This window comes from Cyanistes caeruleus, chromosome 2 (genome assembly GCF_971803275.1).
Source record: "Cyanistes caeruleus chromosome 2, bCyaCae1.hap1.1, whole genome shotgun sequence".
NCBI lineage: Eukaryota > Metazoa > Chordata > Aves > Passeriformes > Paridae > Cyanistes > Cyanistes caeruleus.
In genome coordinates this window covers 116476021-116495741 of record NC_141702.1, presented here as the reverse complement: position 1 = coordinate 116495741, position 19721 = coordinate 116476021, and the positions used below count along the sequence as shown (strand labels likewise).

The following is a 19721-nucleotide window of genomic DNA, read 5'->3' as shown; positions in this document are numbered from 1 at the left end:
CCAGGTAGTTCACAGTTTTGTTTGTCAGCAGTAGATAAAATTTTGAAACAGAAGAAGAGTGTAGATTTACAAGTCTGGTCTGAACCTGCAGCCTTTTTTTATTCTATGTCTTTGCTCTAGGATTTTTTGCTGGATGGGAATGGCTTTTAAGAAGCCTAAAAAGTAGGACCTAAGAGCTACTGCTGTACTTTTCTCATCCTTTAAGCTGTGTTTCAAATGGAGACTTAAGTGCATGAGAGAGTTTTTCAATGAGGCTTCAGCCATATGCAAGTGTTGTCTAGGATCAAGCTCTCCTTTTTCCTAAACCTGGAGTTTTGTAAGTCTTTTGGTAGCTGTTGCACACATCCAGAATTCTGCACAGCACAACTTCAGCCTCCAGGTTCAGCTCCTGCCTGGCCTGTGGGGATGATACTGCACCCTGCTGCCTCTTATCCTGACAGCTTTATCTTCACAGAGGAGGTGTTAATGCCTGGATAAAACATATGGTGTGGAGCTTATAGGGAAAATTATTTCACAGCCTGCTGATACTGAAGGTTAGCATTTCTAGAAACAGCTTACAGTCACTCATCTGTGGTCCTCCTTGAGATTATTTCTAGTAGGAAATGTAGAAGTGCCTGCTTGTCTCAGGTTTATTCTGTGGGGTATTACATAGGTCGGTGAGATCTCAGCGTAGTATTTCTGCCCTCAAAATGCTCCTTTCTGCTGAAAATTTTGCAGGTTCAGTTTCCAGAGCAGAGATCGAGTTTCAGAAGTCAATATTCCTGATGGGATTGATTTGCAGCAATTGAATGTTTCTCTGTTATTTCAGTAATCCACACCACATAGCTTGGATGCTGCTGGAGCTGGGAGAGAGCAGCCTGTGATGCCAAATAGCACAGAAACTGTAGGAGCTCCTGGGAATGACAACTCACTGTCAGTCTTTCTGTTGGGGGATCATTGTAATTCCGAGCAGGGGCTCCTGCTTTCCATGCCATAAAGGAATAAATTCTGCAGTGACTTCTCCCCGGTTCCATGTCAGTGTTAACGCCTCCTCTTGGCCTGGAGTACCCTTCATTCCCATTTGTATTCAGACAGGCACTACTGCAGCTCCCACTTGAAAGTACTAATTGGTTGAAAATGAATTCCAATTTTTAAATTATTACTTAGCTTTTTTACTTTTGAAGTGATCTTTTTTTTCTAAGATTGGAGTTAATTTCTTGTAATTTCAGCTGCCATGTAATGGTTGCAACTCATAAGCAGATTTAATTCAGTGATATAAACCACGTTTGAGGATTCACATAGGCCAGGGTCCTCTCTGTCGGCTCCTGCAGGAGTTGAGTTGATTTAATGTGGAAAAGGAGCAAGCCTGTTCACAGGTCCACATCCTTTATGGGAAGAGGGGGGCTGTTTTCCCATCCAGTCACCAGGAGAGAGGACATACTGTAAATATGGATGTTGCCTGCTCAGAAGTTGAAATATTCTGTGGCCTTCTGAATTTCTTTCTGAAAAATTTCTGGGTAAGTAAGTAAAGCTTCACCATCCAGTCATCTGTCAGAGTACCCACAGAGTGTTTTCATGTCCAATTTTGTCATTGCCCAGAGACCCTGAGCAGGTCCCTCTCCACAGTGTGCTGGAGATCACAAAAAAAAAATACAGATCTTTGATAAATATCTCACCAAAGATCCTCTTTGAACCTGTCCTCCCTGAACAAACTGTATCTTTTGTATGAATGTTTCAGGAACATGATATTTTTTCCATAAAACACATGTTTATGCCAATGGAGTCATTATATTGACGTACTTAAAAATATTCAGATGTCTTCCCTTTTTTATGTGTGTGTCTCTGCATCCACAAGCACACAGGCCTGTCACAAGAGGATTGACTCAGCATTCACCCTTGTTTCCTCCCTATAGCTCATTAATATTAGTAAGAGGATGCTCTGCCTCTCCTTATTTAAAAGTCCAATTAACCATAGGATGCAGGAGACAGGAGCTGCTGGAGGAGCAGGCAGAGGCTGACAGGGAGTGAGCTGCAGTGGCTGGTCTGATTTAGAGAAGTTTCTCTCCCAGGTATGGTTCCCTCCATCAGAATATTTCAGCTGCTTTTATTCTTGCAGCTGATTTCCATGGCAGGAAAATGCCATTCCCAAGATCTGTTTGAACCAGCTGAGTGTTATCTTTGACTCATCCGTGCTGCAGGCACGGAGGATTTGGGAAAAAGACACGTACCAAGGAATGGCTGCGCTTTTTAAACTGCCTTCCTTGGTCAGTGCTGCAGTGCCAGACGTGGCGGTCCCTGCTGTGCCTCTGACAGGTGCCAGCCCAAAGGGAATGGGGCAAATGCCAAAGGGTAGCTTCAGTGTATCTGTGAAGCAAAATATGACCAGACAAGAGAAGTTCAGTGTCCTTAGATCTGCTCTGCAAAGGCAGGAAGACTTAAAAGCGTGGGTTGGAGGCTTCTTGGAGAGCCTTGAGCCATAACAGCAGGAGAAATTAAAATTGGTATCTTCTCCTGATGTATGGACCAGATATTCCTCTGCAAACGGCCTCCCCCTGACTTCTGAAGGAGTAACTCGACAATTTCAATTGCCCATCCGTTGCATTTGTAATTATCCTGTGCAGAATCTCCTGGAGCAGCTCTCCTCCAGGTTGTGTAGGGTGCTTTCCTTTGCATTAATCACGGGAGCTCTCTTCCGTTTTGCCTGAGAGCAGCCGTGCCGATCGATCGGAAAATGGATGCGCTGGAAAAGCAACACTGCAAGTTAAACACGGGGATTCTTAGGCTTGTGGCTTCCACAGTCTGTGTCAGCGTGTGACAAGAGAGAATTGTAAACTGAGAAAGAGTTCTCCTGTGAATTCAGTGCCCCCATTATCTCTCCTTCTCTATCCGAAGGGCTGAGGAAATCTTTTTTGTTAGCCAAGACAGCTTGGTGCTTCAGCTTAATTTTCATTGCATAATTTTAAATACAGATCGTGCCAACAGTGCTGCAATTAATGGATAGCCTAAAGACTTATTATTTCAAACTAATTGATATGTAAGAAAGTTTAAATAACATAAGTGATAAGAATTTTTAGGGATTACTTCTGTAACTAACTCAGAATAATCCTTTTACTGTTATTTAGAGTAGCAGATGACTTTATTATTCACTCACCATCACTAAATCTAATGTCTGTCTATATTTCTCCAATACTAAATAGATTTCCACGAGATGGGGAAAAGATGACATTTTATAGTCACTGTTCTAAAAGGTGTTTTTGCAAGTTGCCAGTCTCTTTCATTTCTGATACTTGTCTACCATCATTTAAAATAAATACTCCCTAAGTTCCAGATTAATTTCTGATGTCCTCAGCAGAGATGTGTACCCTACACATTTTTAAAACAGGGCTCTAAAGCAAGAAACACATGTTTTTAAAGTACTCCTTTGCTTCTTCAAATCACTTGATCGCTTATGAAAGGCCTTTATTTTTCTAGTGTTCATTAAACTTATCTTTAGCTAGATTGTGATCAGAATTGGCATTAGAGAATACACTATAAAGCTGTAAGACCTCTCAAGAACTTTTTAATGCTTTTGGAAGATGTCAAGTACCGAAATAATAATAAAACACTGATAGAGCATTAAAAAGATGAGTTCTTGTAATGGAAAGAGGTTTTGTTCTACTGCTAGTGGGTTTTTTTCTTAAAGGTTTTGCATGGTGCAAAACCTTTCCAAGAGAGAAGCTACCAATAGTGATACACATAAATGAAATCAGATTACAAACAAAGTGGAGCTTTAGGGGATCATGTTAGGTATTTTGATGGCATGCCTTTCAGTGGAAAAAAAAGCAAAGGGCTTAGTGAAGTTCCATGAGATTCATCTCAGTGCAGGCTTGACCCTCTGGTGAACTGAGCTTTGATGAACTGTAGTGAGTTCAGGAGGAGAGAAGGCAGGGAGCAGATCCAGCTCAGAGTGCTGTTGGTGGGAAGCTCACAGTTCCTGTAGCAGGCGTGGGGGAGGCCCCAGGGTGACCTTCTCATGCCCACTGAGCTCAGCAGGCACAAGCAGGCAGCAGAGGAACCGAGTCTCAGGAAGTTTAAAGTTGTGGTGTCCCTTATCCTCCTGTCTGTGCTGGCATCCAAGGAATTAGTGTATCTCTTTTCCTGGCAACAGCAAGGTCTGGCCACAGAACTCAATGGCAATCTCTTTAAGAGAGGTGTTCAGAAGGACTTTCAGACACCTGGCTGCTTGGCAAGATGGAAAGGGTCCTGTGGCAGACTCACACACAGGCCCTGTGACACACATTTTGTGTCACAGTTCCTCACTGGACATATCCCACCACACCTGAGATGAGGCTGTGAGGCTGCCTGGGCTGCAGCACGAGCAGGGTGGCAGTTCCTCACCCAGAATAAGCATGAGGAGGGGAAAAACACCCTCAGCAGTTTCCCTTCCTCAGGGAGCTCAGGTGCTGGACAGAAACCCAGATCAGGTTGTACACAGAGAGAGCAAGGTCTGGACATGAGAAAGAAGTCTGCCCTTCTCTGTGGGAAGTTGTTACCTCTTATCTGGAGCAGGCTTGGATTTAAAGCAGCAACCTGGTCCCTTTTCCCAGGCTCCCTCATGCTTTATAGTTTGCTTAAATTGAAAAAGGGAGTGATTTTCAGGTGAAAACCCTGAGCCACCAAAACACAAGTTTTGCACCTCTCCTTTGTGAGGCAGATTACGATTATCCCCAGATCCCTGCTGGCTCAGGAGCATTTCATGCCCTTTTGTGCTAGCAGTTCCTTCACTTGATCTGGTCTGTTTGCAACCACTTTTGTGGCTGTAGATCCAAACTGTAGATCCAAACCCCATTAAATCCAATCACTGGCCTGTAGACTGGAGGGAACTTTGGGTATGTGCTTTACCAGGCATGAGTTCAAGCTGCTCTGGACAGCCATGGGATGGGCTTTGTCCTGTTGATATGACTTGATGAAATTACCTTATATGTCCATTTTTGCATTGTGGGATGCTTGCTGAACATCATAGAAATAAAGTTTTCTGCATGGGTTGTTTAAGCTGGATGGGTAATTAGAGAGTTGCCTAAGTTTGAAGCAGTCAGCATTAATATGAACTTGGGAGAAAATGTTTAAATGAAAAACAACTGAACTGAAATAATAATCCCTTGAATTTACTCGTGAGGATGGCTCAGTCAGCCTCCTATTGCACAGTACTGCTTAATCCAAGTAACAGCAGTACCAACAAGAGGAGGGTTTTTTCCTTTAAAGCTAGTTGTAGTATCAGGAAGTGAAAACCTTCAGGCTATTTTTAATTAAGATGAACCACAGGCCAGTGTTGCTTTTACATTAAGCTCTAAAGTTTTTAATAGTTGCCGTTAAAATTCTACACTAATTTTGCTTCTCAGTGAAAAAAAACAACCAAGTGTGTTTTGTAATCCAGCTTGAAACAATGAGGAATGTGGATATATGGATAAACCCATGGTAGAAGTAGAAGGATGTGAAGATAATCATAGGATTTAAACACAGAGCTGCCATGAATTTACCAGACTCAGTCCCCAGTAGCAGTGATACATCTCCATTTGATGGCCATTAGGTAATAATGAACATATACATCAGCACCTAAGCTTGAACCAGGTCCCAGCTTTTTGTCACTGCTAAACCCAGCCTCAAAACTCGCATGACACTTGGAAGTACAAAGGCCAAAATACTGAGCCATCATTTCTGGAAGGTGGAAGATGAGGGACAGTGACTCTGTCTCCACTGTTAAACTTCTGCCACGTTCTGAATGGATTTTTTTTTTCATTAGCCTGTTATGTTAAAAAATAATGGGTGTACTAAATTGGGTCATTATTTGGGGAGAGTCAATGCAAAAGTCTCTACTAATAGTCAAGAGGAAGCCAGATTCATGTTGTTGATGAGTTAGGAAATATTTTGGAATAGCCTTCTCTGTTACAAGGGATTATAGAACTGCAACTACTTGAAAAGATTTTCAAAGAAACTTCAAAGGCTTTGATCTTTATTCAGAGTGTGCTTGCTTTCTAGTCTAGAAACATTCATTTTTAACAAGATATTAGGGGAAAGACTGACTGCTCAGTAATTTTCCAAGCACACTTTTCAGTGGGGCTCCATCCTGCAGAGGCTCTTTGGCATGGGCAGCTACAGAGCAAGGTAAACTTCAAAGTGCAGGAGAGGCTTTATCAGTGTGATTATTTCTGAGCTAATGATGGCTTCCTTCTAAACCTCCATGCAGCTCCCTGACAATTACCAGTGACATGGAAATCATAGTGAGTGTGTACCTTAAGAAAGGTGCTGTCTCAAGATGCAGAGCCCTCAGTGTGTGTTTGGAGCTCTTATTACTCAAAACAGCTCAAGAGTCAGGGCAGAGCAGGGTATGGCAGTGAAAAGAGGTGCCAGACTTAATCACAGGGTGAGCTGCTCCTTTTGCTTTGAGGAGCACAGTGATGCCACTGGAGAGAGACAGAGAAAGAGATTATTTATTTCCTTTTCATTGTCGTATTGGAGGAGAAATCTCTGTGCTCAGAGGGAATTTTCTGTGACACTGATGGGGCCTGTTAGAGATGTCCTGCCAAGAGTCAAACACAGGCAACACTGTAATTACCTATTAGCAGGGTGGATATGAGAGACTGGAAAGTGCTTTGTTAAACTGAATCCAGAATTCAGTTTAGGTGAGGCCCAAAAGCTGTGCCGTGGGTTCTACCACCTTTTTTTCAGATCTGTGCTTCATGAGCTCCTGAGCTCTCACACTGGAGACCTTAAGCACCTGAAACTTTCTTGTCTCTCCTCTTTCAAAAATTGCCAGAATCTCTCACTTTGTGGGGCAACCTCACTTTCAGGCAAAACACAATAAATACTAAGTGGCCCTGCAGATTCCATGGCCCACAGGGGACATCCTTCTCTGCTGCCGTGGTGCTGCTGAGTCTCACGTTCTCTGGTCCATCCAGGGTTTGGAATATTTCTGGAATATATTGTTGCTGTTGTAACCTCAAGATGTCATTTAAAATGAGTTTCCAAGGGACTGTCATGACCTCTTGAGATGAGAATTACAATACTGCTACTCTTGGAAGGCCTGTGCTGTTGGACAGTCAGCTGCCTGTTTACAGGCTGCCTTGGAGGCATCGTGGCAGTGGAAAAACATCATTTATCAGAAGGTAATGGCTGCACTGATTTTTTTCTGTTGTTTGTTTGTTTTGCAATATCCATAATATGGACAGCACTTTAAAAAAGAACCAGCTAAGAAGCTCTCTTTGAGCTCTGTCACTTGAGTTATTTACCCTGGATCCACCCCAATAAACTAAGGCCAGTATCTGCTGATAGATGAGACTTCAGGGGAGCTCCTCTGGATTTATTGCATTGAAACTGAGCAGATTCTTCCTTGCTTACAGTGAAGATAGCTTACTCTAGTGATGATGAAAAGGAACAGAATCTCAGAATCTACCCTTAAAATGCCCATAGAAAGGGGATATTTTTTTTCCCTGTTCATTCTAGCTCAAATTATTTTTATTCATATGCATCATGAGGTGTATAGGTCATGCTTTTATGAAGTTTGAATTATTGAAGTTTTTATGAAGTCTAAGTGCCACTCGATAGCTTCTGAAAGCATTTTATCCACAAAAGCAAACTGTTACATGAAATAATCATCAGAATGAGGAGTAATTCCAAGTATGCAGCTTACAAGACACAGAGCAGGGCTTTGCATGAGAATAAACTGCTGTAGTTTTGAAGACACAGGAAACGAAGAAAATCCTCCCACAGAATTCAGTACAAGCTATTTCTTTAGAGAAAATGCAAGAGATCTGAAATTGCTGCTAATAATACAATTGCCAGTAGGAAAAGTTCACCAGTTTAGGCTTTTGCTGTAAGGACCTTCTCTAACCCAGAAGATTTCAGCAGAGATATTGTACAGGTATATGTGTTTAATACATGTATGAACTGGGCAGCACTGATGGGCAATCTCACCACCCAAACATTTATTTTTAATCAGTTATTGGAGCAAATGTTGGTTTTCAACCCAGAAGAATATGAGTTGCCTTATAAATGTTAAAATCCAGGCGCCCAGGTCCCAGGTTTCCTCGCGGTCCCACTGGTTTAATTGAGGTTGCAGTTAATAAAGGCGGAGACACAGATTGATGGAGGCCCCAAGGTTACAGTCTAGTGCCTTGAGACAGCAGATATTAAAGGGACTCATTTATGTGGGGACTTGTTGTACCCTCGGGGAGGCAGAGCAAATCACCTTTGCTTCGATAGGAAGAGACACTGAGCTGAAACATGGCAGATAAGGGAGGCGGTGGGAGGGGAAGTGTCTGTACAAGGGGAGATAACACGGGATGTGCTGCCACTCTGTGCCTGGTGAGGCACTTGAGGTGATTGCTGGTGATTTTTTTCAAGGAGCATGTCTGGACTGTGCAGCCTGTTGGCATGGGAAGGCAGAAGGGCAATAGTGGAGCAGTCAGAACTAGAGCTGAGCCAGCAGCCCTGGAGACTTTGTGGGGTGGGGAGATCGGCCTGATGACCTTTGTGAAGGACTAGGGGAGCATCACCTTCAGGTAGGGAGGCAGAGAAGGAGTCTTGAAACTGGTGTGCCTGGTGTCTCCCATGGTCTGGAAAGTTACCACTGTTTGAAAATGCAGAGATGTCCTTGTCTGAGGACAGGAGTCATTAACTGGAGCTTTCCAGTCAGCACGAAGACATTTCCTGCTGCTGTTTAGCTGTTCCTTGTGCCACCTCAGATACCAAGTGCCCTTAGGCTCCCCTTAGTGGTTCCACTCTCCCACATCTTCTGAGAGAAAACATTGTCTACCTGAATAGTTTCAACTCAGGGTTAGAAATGTTGTCCTTAATTAAGCCCAAATGTTGCTATTTTTGACACGTCCCTTTACTCACTTCCTTGCTGAAGTGGGAGAAAAAAGGAGCATTTAGGTGCTCTGTGCACATGGAGAGTTAACTCCTTCCCCAGGCCTGGGCAATCAGCTTCTGGAGAACCTGCTGCTGTTTCAGGGACGTTCTGACAGAGGGCAGAGGGGGCTCCAGCCGAGTGCTGCCGAAGGACTGTGGCCTTGAGGCATGAGGACATCTGAGCAGTGGTTACTCCCTTGCCTTCCCAGCAGAAATCAGCTTAGTGGAGGGAATAACATGGTCCTTAATAAGGAACTCCTACTGTTTCCAATTAAACAAAAATTACTGCCTATAAATCACTTGATCCATGAGCTCTGTTCCTCAATTTCACTCTCCCTGTTACTGAGCCTCCATCTGCTTTTAACAGTTCTTGCTACTCATATGTCTTTTAATGCTGTATCCCTCCAGAATGGCTTTCTAATTAAGTAAGCTCTGAAAATGAAAAGCAGCGGAACAGCAGCCTTCTTGCTCTATGTACCCTTAATCTGGGAGTCCTCTCTGTGCTATTTTGGAAGCTAAATTGAGGTCGCTGACATTATGCATATTTGTTGTCTGATGCAGGCTTAAAAGCCCCAAATCCTCTATTTAAAATTATCTTTAGGCACATGGGTCAAATGTTTGCAGGAAGAAAAATAAGTATTTGTAGCTTTAGCAGATTTAGAGAAGGAGGGGAGGACTGAGAAAGGGGCCCCAATCCCAGCCCAGTGCCGCTGTTGCAATCTGGTTTCACTGACCGCTGCAAATATCAGTGTTGCTGGTGTTAACAAAATAAACATTTCCAATGACACGTGATAAGGAAAACGGGAGCTTTGCTGAACAGAAATTCCCTGGAGAGGTTGCAGCCCCCCCTTTGGTTACAAATGGTGCAGTGACCAGTTACTGTCTCTTGACAAAATACATTCTGCTGAAACTACGCACAAGAAATGAATGCAGTTGAGCTTCTCATCAGTAAAACAAAAAGAACAGGCACTGTCCACATGGAATTAAATAATATCCTGCATGTGGGCAGTGCCATGGTAATTATGGATAGAAATGAGTATCACATTTCAACTGGTGAGTAAATGCAACCATCATTTTACAAAAGAGTAAATTTTTTACATATTTTCCTGCGCTCTGCCCCAAGGAGAAATAACACAGTTTCAAAATGTCTCACATTTGAAATCTTAACTCAAAAACTGTGAAAAAAACTTGAGAATAAAGAGTTTACTGTTGGAAATGTCAGAGATTGTTGGAGATACTGAACTATTTAGTTCTCGAAGTCTATTTTTACCTAAATTGTTGAGCCAGGATATTTAAATAATTTTCCATTCATAATTCACTGCATCATTCAGGGAAAGAAAATCATGAGGAAAACAAAATAAGATAAATTTAAAAGGAGATATAACAGAAATATCAAACTCAAAAAGGTGCCCTTAGAGAAAAATTCTCTAAGGAACAGAAAAACCTGAGACTTAAAAAAGTGACTTATTTGGCGTCATAGCAAATCTTTGCAGTGGAAGAACTTCATCAAAACAGATATAGCCATAATTAATGGATTTTTTTCAACAAAACTGTTTTTGTGGGGTTTTTTTCACCAAAATGGTTGTATCTCATAGATAACTTTCTCAAAACGTTTTTGGCTGAAGATTAATTCTCTAGATGTTTTTTAAGCAGTGCCCTCACTATTTATTTTTGAGTTGCAAATATATTTTTAAAAACCCATGTGAGCTGGAATGAATCCCAGTGCGGGTGGAAGTGGGTTGGTTTTGCATCAGCTAAGATGTTCCAGCAGGAGAAGGATGCTGCGAGGTCACAGGCCAAGCATGCGGTGTCCGACACCATGCAGGGACGGAAGAGAGGGGAAAAGGTTTGGGAAGCCCTTGCCTTGTGACTTCCAAAAGGCCGCTCAGGGTACGAGGGGAAGGAGCAGCGGCGTTCACGTCCAGGACTTCAAAGGTGTTGCAGGAAGGGAGATGGGCTGGACGAGTTTCCCCCATTTCCCTTTCCCTCGGGCTCCCGGAGTGCAGGGAGGAGGTGAGGTGGGAGCGGGGCTGTGTGGCCCAGCTGTGTCCACCTCCTGTCTCGAAGCCCTCTGGTCACTTGTGCTGGCAGCACGGCACGCTCCACACTTGACCGCTTTGGTTTGGTTCTTGGGAGAAACAGGAGCTCATTAGATCACTTTGCAGGCCTGCAAGAGTCTACAGGGGCTTGGCCAGGAGCGTCTAAACCCACAACTCTGCTTGTGTAATCCTTTATTGATCACAGTCACTGCTTTTAGTGCCATGCATGCTGTTCATTTGGGAGTTCTAATGATAACAGCTAGGTATAAATATAAATGTAAATAGTTTTAATAACACCATCTGTTTCCTTTTCTGAGTGTGTTTCCCCTGCTTTAGGCTGAACAGCCATAATCTTTGTCCCCTTCCACATTCCAAGGAAGGGCTGCAAGGCCTTTCCCTGACTGATGCCCCTTTTTGGAAAGCGGCCGAGGAAAAGCAGCCGAGGATGCCAAAGAGCCCTTTGAAATGGGAGGGCCCATGAGCCCATGATCTGGGCTCTGCTCACCTGCAAAGCCCTGCTCTTGTCCTGTCCCTCAGCTCAGGGCTGTGTTGGTTGGATTCAAGGTGCAGATGGTGCTGTTTGTCCAGGGCAGGTTTTATGTAAAGCTGAGGTGAGCATCAGCTGGCATTTTTTAACTTGCACCATTGGGTAAAAAAATAAGAGGTAGGAGATGGAAGCACACATTCAAGAGCTTCTGGCCACAGCCATCAAGAGTGACTAACATATTCGTCTCCTGTCCCCAGGGACCCCATTGCAAAACCCTAATGATGGCTCTGAATTTTAAAGTTGTAACTCAGTGAAATACATGGGAGTGAGATCTACCTGAACAAGAAATAGTGTCCAACTGTGGGACACTAAAGCTACATGGAGGTGACATTCATGTTGTGTTTGTTGTGTGTTAAGGAGAGGACAGAGGATCTATAAGAGGGCAGCAGTGAGATAACAGAAGGAAGAAGGTTGTTACATGTTAATGAGAACAGTGGTCCAGATAATGATCTGCCCATCTAATCACCGGTCTCATTCCCCCGCCTTGTCTGATTCCAAAATCCTAACAGCAAGTGTAGGTCACCTTGTTTAGTAGCTAGAGAGCAGAGAAATTGGGGTAGGTGGACTTGTGATTGGGAAGCAACCCAAGGGAACAGCAAACTGAGTGGGAAGGCCACCTGGGGTGGAGTCTGGTGAGGTGCTGGTTGAGCACAGAGGTTTTTACTCACACACTAACGTGGCACCTTGTCTTGCCATCAGCCAGCCAAATGAGAGATGTGTGTGGCAACTGCTGCTGCTGGGTGGGCAGCTCTCCATTCATTGCCATGAGCTGTAATGTCCCTGTAAAGCTACAGAATAAAGAGGACACTGAGCCTTTTAAAAGAAAAACAGCTGGATTTCTTTAGGCCAGCTGGTTTTAAGCAGGCAACTTGTTTCTTTAACCTTGTGTGGTAGATCAGGGGCCAGGGAATGGATGGGATCTGAGGGACTTGTTGGGTGCTGAGCAAGGGCAGTGCCTTTAGAGTCAAAACTAATTTTTAGTGATGCAGTTTTAATCAACCCTCCTTGTCTGCTGTCTGTTCCTTCTCAACTAACTTCAACTTTCTCATGATTAGATATCTATATAGACTGTCTCTGGAGACAGAGAGGTAGCTCCAGATTCATGTCATTTCTATTAAACACTCGACTTAGTGGGGATTAGCCACTGGAGGCGCTTTAGGAGAATATTAGGCACAATTGTTATCTAACAACATGCTTATGGTTGCACTGGGTTCAGATAACGTTCAGTTTCTGAGGGATTTCAAATATTTCTTTTGCTTTTAAAGCTAATTAATCAAATCGAGGTTCTGAAGGAAGTTGAGAGCCAGGAGACTTTTCCCTGACTTATGATACTACACCACCTTCTATACCTGAGGTGCCCAAAATTCACAAATGCCATTTCTGACAATGAGGTGGGGGAAATGCAGCAGCTCATCTCTGGCTTGGACACTCCTGTGTTTTTAAGCAGTGCAGATCTTTAGCCATGAACTGTAACCCCAAGCACGACTGCACCATGAAGGTTTTGGCTAGAATGGAACCTTTGGTTTTTGCAGCATGACCTATGAGAGTGCCGCGCTGCCGATGCTCCAGCCAGTGTGGATATGATTTCTCAGGGGCTGAGGAGCTCCCTGACAGCAGGAGTGGAGTCCTGGGGCTGTGGTGAGCAGGGCAGAGAGGGAGGATCAGCATCAATTTTCAGTTTTCTCCACCAGCCACCCTACAGCACTGTTCGTCTGATGATGTCTATACTTGTGGAAGTGTTTGCAAAATGAGACAAGAGGATCCCTTCAGAAAATTTGTATCTGGACATAAAGCCAGAAAATGAAGGGGTTCAGGAAAAAAAGAAGGGTGTTACAATAATGATTAACTACCACAGTGACAACTAAATATTTCTAGTCGATAGAAATATGTATTTTAGAGGCAGGGTGTGTTTTAATTGAACCGTTTGTACCTCAGACTTGGTTTTTATCCGAGGTGGAAAACCGAGGCCAGGACATCAGGAAAATTGCCAGAAAGAAGGCAGGAAAAGAGATTTAGCAGGGAAACCAAAAGGAAAAAGAACAAATCTTAGATCTTGAGGAAGAAAAGCTGCAGAATTTGTCTAATTAAGGAATGTAGAACTAGACCGGGTGAGCTAAGGACATTGATTTGCACATCAGGAGAAAGGAGAAAAGGCCTCACAAAAATAAAGTCAGAGATGCAGGATGAAAACCAGGACAGAAGCATGGGGAATGGGATGGGAAAGGCTCAGAGGGAGGGGTAGTGATAGAGTCACGTGGTGATGAGTGTGGACAGGTCAAGGATGGTAAGACTAGGATAGGACCTAATGTTCAAGTGAAAATTTGCATAACCTATTGAGAGCTGTTGCAGTGGGGTGAAGGAGACCTGAAACTGCGTAGGATAGACTCAGGCCTAGAGCTGAAAGATCAGAATTCCTTGCACCTTTATCCTGGAAATCCTGGGAAAATGCATAGCTGGAAACACAATTGCCTAAGAAACTATTGCAAAACTGCTGCAGCTACAGTTAGCAGAAGCTGACTCCCTCTTTTTAAGAAGGTGGGTAGATGGATGGATGGATGGATGGACGGACAGATGGAGCGGGTCTGGCTTTGGAACTCACCCCTTTTGCTTCGTGCTGTGCTCATATTGGTCATGATGAAAAAATCGGCTTTGTCTTCAGTTGAAACTTTGATACACATTAATGTTTTTTAAAGAATGGATCGTGCAGATCCTAATATGGGCACTAAAAACAAAGGCTGTACTAATAAATACTGGGAAAGGACCCACTGCTTCCTGAAGACTGATAGCCAGATTTCATTCTGCATGCCTTTTGCATCCTGTTGATGATATGACACTTTTTCCCCAGTAATGTCCAAGACACATTCTGCATTAATCCGATAATGTAACTTTCCATGATCTAGCCCTAAGAAATGTAATTTAACTTGTTTTCCCTCCCTCTCTGACTCCCTTTGACAACTGACTTTTTCCTAATGGTTTCTCCAACCCAAGAAATCTGGCAAAAGTTGTATTATTGTTCTCAGAGCAACGTTTGTGGTGTGTTTGATGTGTGATTAACTACCTGAAGCTCAATAAAGGCCTTGCTCTTTCAAAGGCTTATCCGTGATCCATACTACACCTGAGTGGGGTCTTGTCAAAGCCAGTGGGAGTATGGACACCAGTACGGTTAAATCCATATGTATTTGAAGGATTTGGGTACCCAAGGGTGGTACCCAAAACCAGCCTTATGACTGCACGTTCCTCCAGCTTTGCAATGACTGCATGGAAATTAATAATAGGCATTTTGGATGCGTGGTGCTAATATGGGAAAGAAGGGAATACATTCTTGAATTGTGCAAAAATGCCTTGTTAATCCCCTTCCTGCCTGGTGTGGTACTTTCCCCATCCTGTAGCACTGGTCACATCAGATACACCTGAAGACAGCTTGTCTCTTTTATTGTAGTTGCAGGTGGAACTTGATCAGGAGTATCAAGACAAATTCAAAAGACTGCCTTTGGAAATTCTGGAGTTCGTACAGGAAGCCATGAAAGGGAAAATCAGTGAAGATGGTGACCACAGTTCTGCCCCCTCTTCCCTGGCATCTGACAGTGGAAAATCAAATCATAAACCTCCACAAAGTGAAGAGGAATTGGAAGAAGATAATCAAGAAAAAGTGTTTGATACTACTTTTTAACTGCCCAAGAAACAATCAGTGCGCCAGGGCGCACCATTCCCAACTGCCCGTCTCCGCTCTCCCGGGGTGAGCTGCCTCCGGAGCGCTTCGGGAGGCAGGAGGAATCTGCATTCAAGTGCACATTTCCCCAAAGGAACATTTTATAAAAAGTATTCTGCAAAGGTCTTCATTCTCATTCTTCATCTGATTATTATTCTAAAGCTTAGTGCAGTTGTAATGGGAAAATTAATATGTTAAACTCCCTCTTCTCTTTATTTTTCTTTTCATTTTTTTTTTTTTTTATTTTTGGCCAATTTACAATAGGTAATTTTCTGGCCACATTCACTCTTAAGAATGTTTAATGAAGACCAGTGTATTGTACAGAGACAAATGCGTGCAGATTTCCTTTTGGAGTGCTAGTGCAAAGTGCTCCAAACCAATAGAGATCCTGGTGAATATTACAATAGTACTTAATCATATTTGTTTCCTTCTTTATAACTGCACCTTGACAGCTGTACCATCCTTTTACATTTGCACTGAAACATTGGATCCTTTTTAGCTCTGCAAGCACTGGTGGCTTGCTGTCTTGATATTATGTTTATCCCATGGAGAGACATATATTTGCTGCTGAAAATTCTTGGAACTGTGGGGACGAGAGGAAAACGGAGAGAAGAATCCGCGTGGAGATTGTCGGTGTCTGTGTCCGTCTGTGTTTGTTACACCGTGTGAGTGCATGAATGTTTGTATATATATAAATATATATACAGCTGTATGTGCACACACATCTGTCTATATACACACACAGCATGTTTCTATCTGAAGCTGATGTGGTCTCTTGGCCAAATGAAATGTTTCAGGGATCCGTGCGTAGGGAGAATCTTTCCGAGAGCTAACATCTGGTTTATACTGCTGTAGAATAATCATGGAATCGTAGAATTCTTTTTGTGGTGTTAGTGTTGTAAATCAAAGTAGTTTTAGAATATAAATTTGATATATATTTTGCAGACTCGAAAGTATTGATTTTAAGTATCATATTTTAAGCTTACTGAATTTGATAGGATTATAAAATGTTTAGGACTACAGTATTTGAAATCTAACAGAATCTTCCATTATTTTTAAGACTGAGGCTCGGTTTTACTAAGGTCTAAAATTTAAAAGCAGAGTATAAAAACGTGACCACTGTTATTTAAAAATGTATATTAATCTGTTTAACTGACTTGTTAAAATAAGAACAATCAAAGATAGTGTACTGTATGATATGCATGAGAGAAGTAACAGCACATTCTGGGAAATTTCTATCAGACGACAGAGAGACGTTGTGAAAGTCAGGATATTTGAAAAGGTAAAGAAACGCTGTTCTCTGGATTCCCATCCTAACAGAAATTGGAATTATGAAACACCTCAGACAGATTGGGATTGGTACCCGGGCCAGTGCACGATCCTTCCCTCCGGGGTGGAGATGCCTTGGGGTAAAGGAGAAACCAGCTCAGAAGCCCCAGATTGGCCTCGAGACTCTTGGTCCTGAAAATTTGTGTTTTCCTGCACCACTGGGCTCAGGAGCTGGACTGGGAATGACATTCACATTCATGTTTGCAAGATCAGGGCCTTACTTAGGATTAAACAGCAATCAGAGAAAGCAATCAATTAATAGCGAGGCATTTTAACACATCGTAACAGTTAAGTTACCTTACTTCCATTCCCTCAGGATTTTAGTACTTAAAGTAACTTATTTTATTTAAATTTAAGCAATAAAATACAAATCAAGCTTAAGTTTTCAGTTAAATAATGGTGTGTATATATATATAAGTTCAAATCTTGGAAAACAAACAGTATTTTGATGTTTCCTTTTTAAACTTAGAGCAGAAAGAAAGAAAAATTGCACATTGTTTGGAGATCATATTTTGAATTAAACTGCCCTGGTTTATGATGATGAAATCAGTGCACATGAAATTCAAAAATCTGACTTTCATCTTACCGCTAGGAAAGGTGACTCCTCTGCTAATCCTAGTTTTGCACTTTGAAATCAATCTTAATCACTCATTGAAAATGTAGAGTCGAGATATAATGCTGCATTTTATAAAGTTAAAATGACGTATTGTCTAAATTATTACAAGAATAAACTGATAGCAGTGTTCATACTAAAAGTGAAACTATTGCATTATAGAAACCGTTGTACAGCGCAGGCTTTTTGGGAAAATCCTGGCTCCTCTGAATCTGTGACGTTCCCGGGGACTTCAGGGGAGCCAGGACTTCGCCACAGTCTTCAAAGAAACTCGGGCAAATACCAATTAACCTTTTGTTTATATTTAATAAGAAATAAATAGACTGGTTGGGTTAAATATACTATCAGCTGTAGTCATTTTACAGTACGTTTGTATTTGACCATTTCCTGTACTCACATTTTTTTATATCTGTACAGTGCCACTTTCTGCAGGTGTAAGGTAGTGTGTAATCCTGTACATCTTGCATCGTTCAAACTATTTCAGTGAAACCAATATCATTTAATATTGATATTACTTGAACTAGAGTAAGATAATGAAAAAAGGGTCTTTATGATGTGCAAGTCTTGTGCCTTTTATGTATTTGCCTTGTTCCGTGTTGAATGTGTGGAAATGCTGTATCGTGGACTTTCTGCTGTATAGAATAGAGCTGTCTATATTAAATTAGGTCGTGCACTTCAGATATCTTTACACTACTGAAAATAGCTTGGTTTTGGCAGTATAAACAGAATTTTAAAAATTCTAATGAAGGCCAGACATTTTAGACGTAACATGTTCATAATTATGTTAATTAATGCTCATGTATTAGCTAAACATTCACTGACAGATAACTAAAGGGACATCATTGCTTGCCTTTCTTTGAAATCAGTGTTGCTCTTGTACATTGTATTAATAGTGTCTGTGATTGATTAGTCCTTGATGATTTGCTTTCAGAGTAGGATGAAATATTCCAGTTAACATGTACATATTTTTTCGGTTCCTCGATCTATGATTGTTTCAGAGGCATAATTCACATTTTTGTAAAAATTCTATGCAATTTTGTGGCATGATGTTTCTTCCACTTGTAATTTTATGTGCTTACATTACAGATCCAAAGGACAAATAAAAATTTCTTAACACAAGCCCGGTTTTCTCTGTTCACTGACTCAAGAGCCTCAGTTGACTCAGGAGACCTTACCCTGACCCCTTTGCTGACAAGAGGGGCAGTGCCAGGAGGAGGCAGGGAAATTTCCCTGCAGGCTTTTGTGTTCACACCAAGAACAAGAAATTGCACATGCCTGTGCTTCCAGCCCCTGCCCCTCCCAGCACAATGTGCATTTGCTGCTACTCTGAAACAATGGGAAACAAAAAGCAGTGTGCAGGAGCCAATGAACTGGTAAGAAAATGTGCTGGATTACAGGAAGGCTTTTGCAGAAGAGCTGGGACGTGATTTTCAGCCATACCTTAACAAATTACAGCACCTTCACTTCTGTTCCACTGCCCCGGCTCTTTCACAAATCATCTATTCAATTATATATGTCCTGTGAAATGTACCCTTGCAGGGCCTTCCACTGAGAGCATTGAAAAATAAATCTATTCCTTTGGCTTCTGACTTCCCTTCTCCTATTTAATTTACAATGTACAAAATTATCTCTGGGAGAAGAGATAAGCAGGTATATTAATCCAGGGTACTGAGGGATATACCTGTTAAAATAAATAGTCTCAGAGGCAGCTGGAGTCACATCGCTCACTAGAAGGGAAACGGGGTCTGACACACGGGATGGACACGGCACGGGATGAGGCTGGGCAAGGAAGGGAGGAACAGAGCTGAGAGCAGAGCCATGAGTCTGACAGAATCAGACTGGGATGGAAATGTGGAAGTGGGGGGGAATCAAAAGGAAAAAAAATGGAGATGTTTCCTTCCGCGAAGAGGAGCAGTGGGGTGTGAAATTGAGAGCGGGGTTTGTGGAGGCCCCCTTAGCCAATGTCACTGTGATGTGACACAGGTGAGAGGAAGCAAATGAAACCACAGGGCAGGAGGGCAGCCTGGCACCAAGAAACTCAGGAACAAGGTGGAGGTGGTGATGGTGAGCGCAGAGGGAAAAGCCAGGAGGCCATGGGAAGGACTGGGGAACAACCCTTGGCTCCTGCAGGGCTCGGTGAGGCAGGATTCTCACAGCCAGCTGAGTGGGTGACCTTGGTGCTTGTACTTGGGCCACAGGAGACTGACTTGGCTGCTGGGGGGAGAGAGGGGCAGGCTGGGGTCTGTGGAAAAGCTGTTTGGAGGCCGAGCACAGGGAGGCTGGTGCTGCAGAGGCCAGGCAGCGGGACCTGAGCTGCTTTGAGAAGCCCAGTGGGTTGTTGAGATTCCAGTGAGTTTTGCAAATGTTCCTGGTGATGGCCATAAGAAAACCAGTCCCACCACTGCCTTACGCTGTTTCCTTCACTGTGGGGCAGCTTCCAGGAGAGGGCTGGGGAGTACCTGGATCCAGCTGAGATGTTGGGATGTTGACACTGGGGAGCATTGCTGAGGGGGACAGAAAGAGTTTGGAGTGGATGAGCAGGCTGAAGGGCTGGACAACTAAGCCCCCTAAAACCTGGGTGGGCACTTGAACCCAAGGAAGTAATTTTGAGGTAAGCAG

At 42.8% G+C, this 19721-nt stretch overlaps 1 protein-coding gene across 7 annotated transcripts in view; it reads left to right on the top strand.

Annotated features, from left to right (window-relative positions):
- Positions 1–18221, top strand: part of PLCB1 (phospholipase C beta 1) — a 378787-nt gene extending 360566 nt beyond the window's left edge. For all 7 annotated transcript variants that reach the window (XM_086873629.1, XM_086873646.1, XM_086873622.1 and 4 more), the window contains one exon: positions 14891–18221. In XM_086873629.1, coding sequence (XP_086729755.1) covers positions 14891–15121 — 231 coding nt within the window. In that variant the 3' untranslated portion in view covers positions 15122–18221. The remainder of the gene's footprint in view (positions 1–14890) is intronic.
- Positions 18222–19721: the final 1500 nt, after the last annotated feature.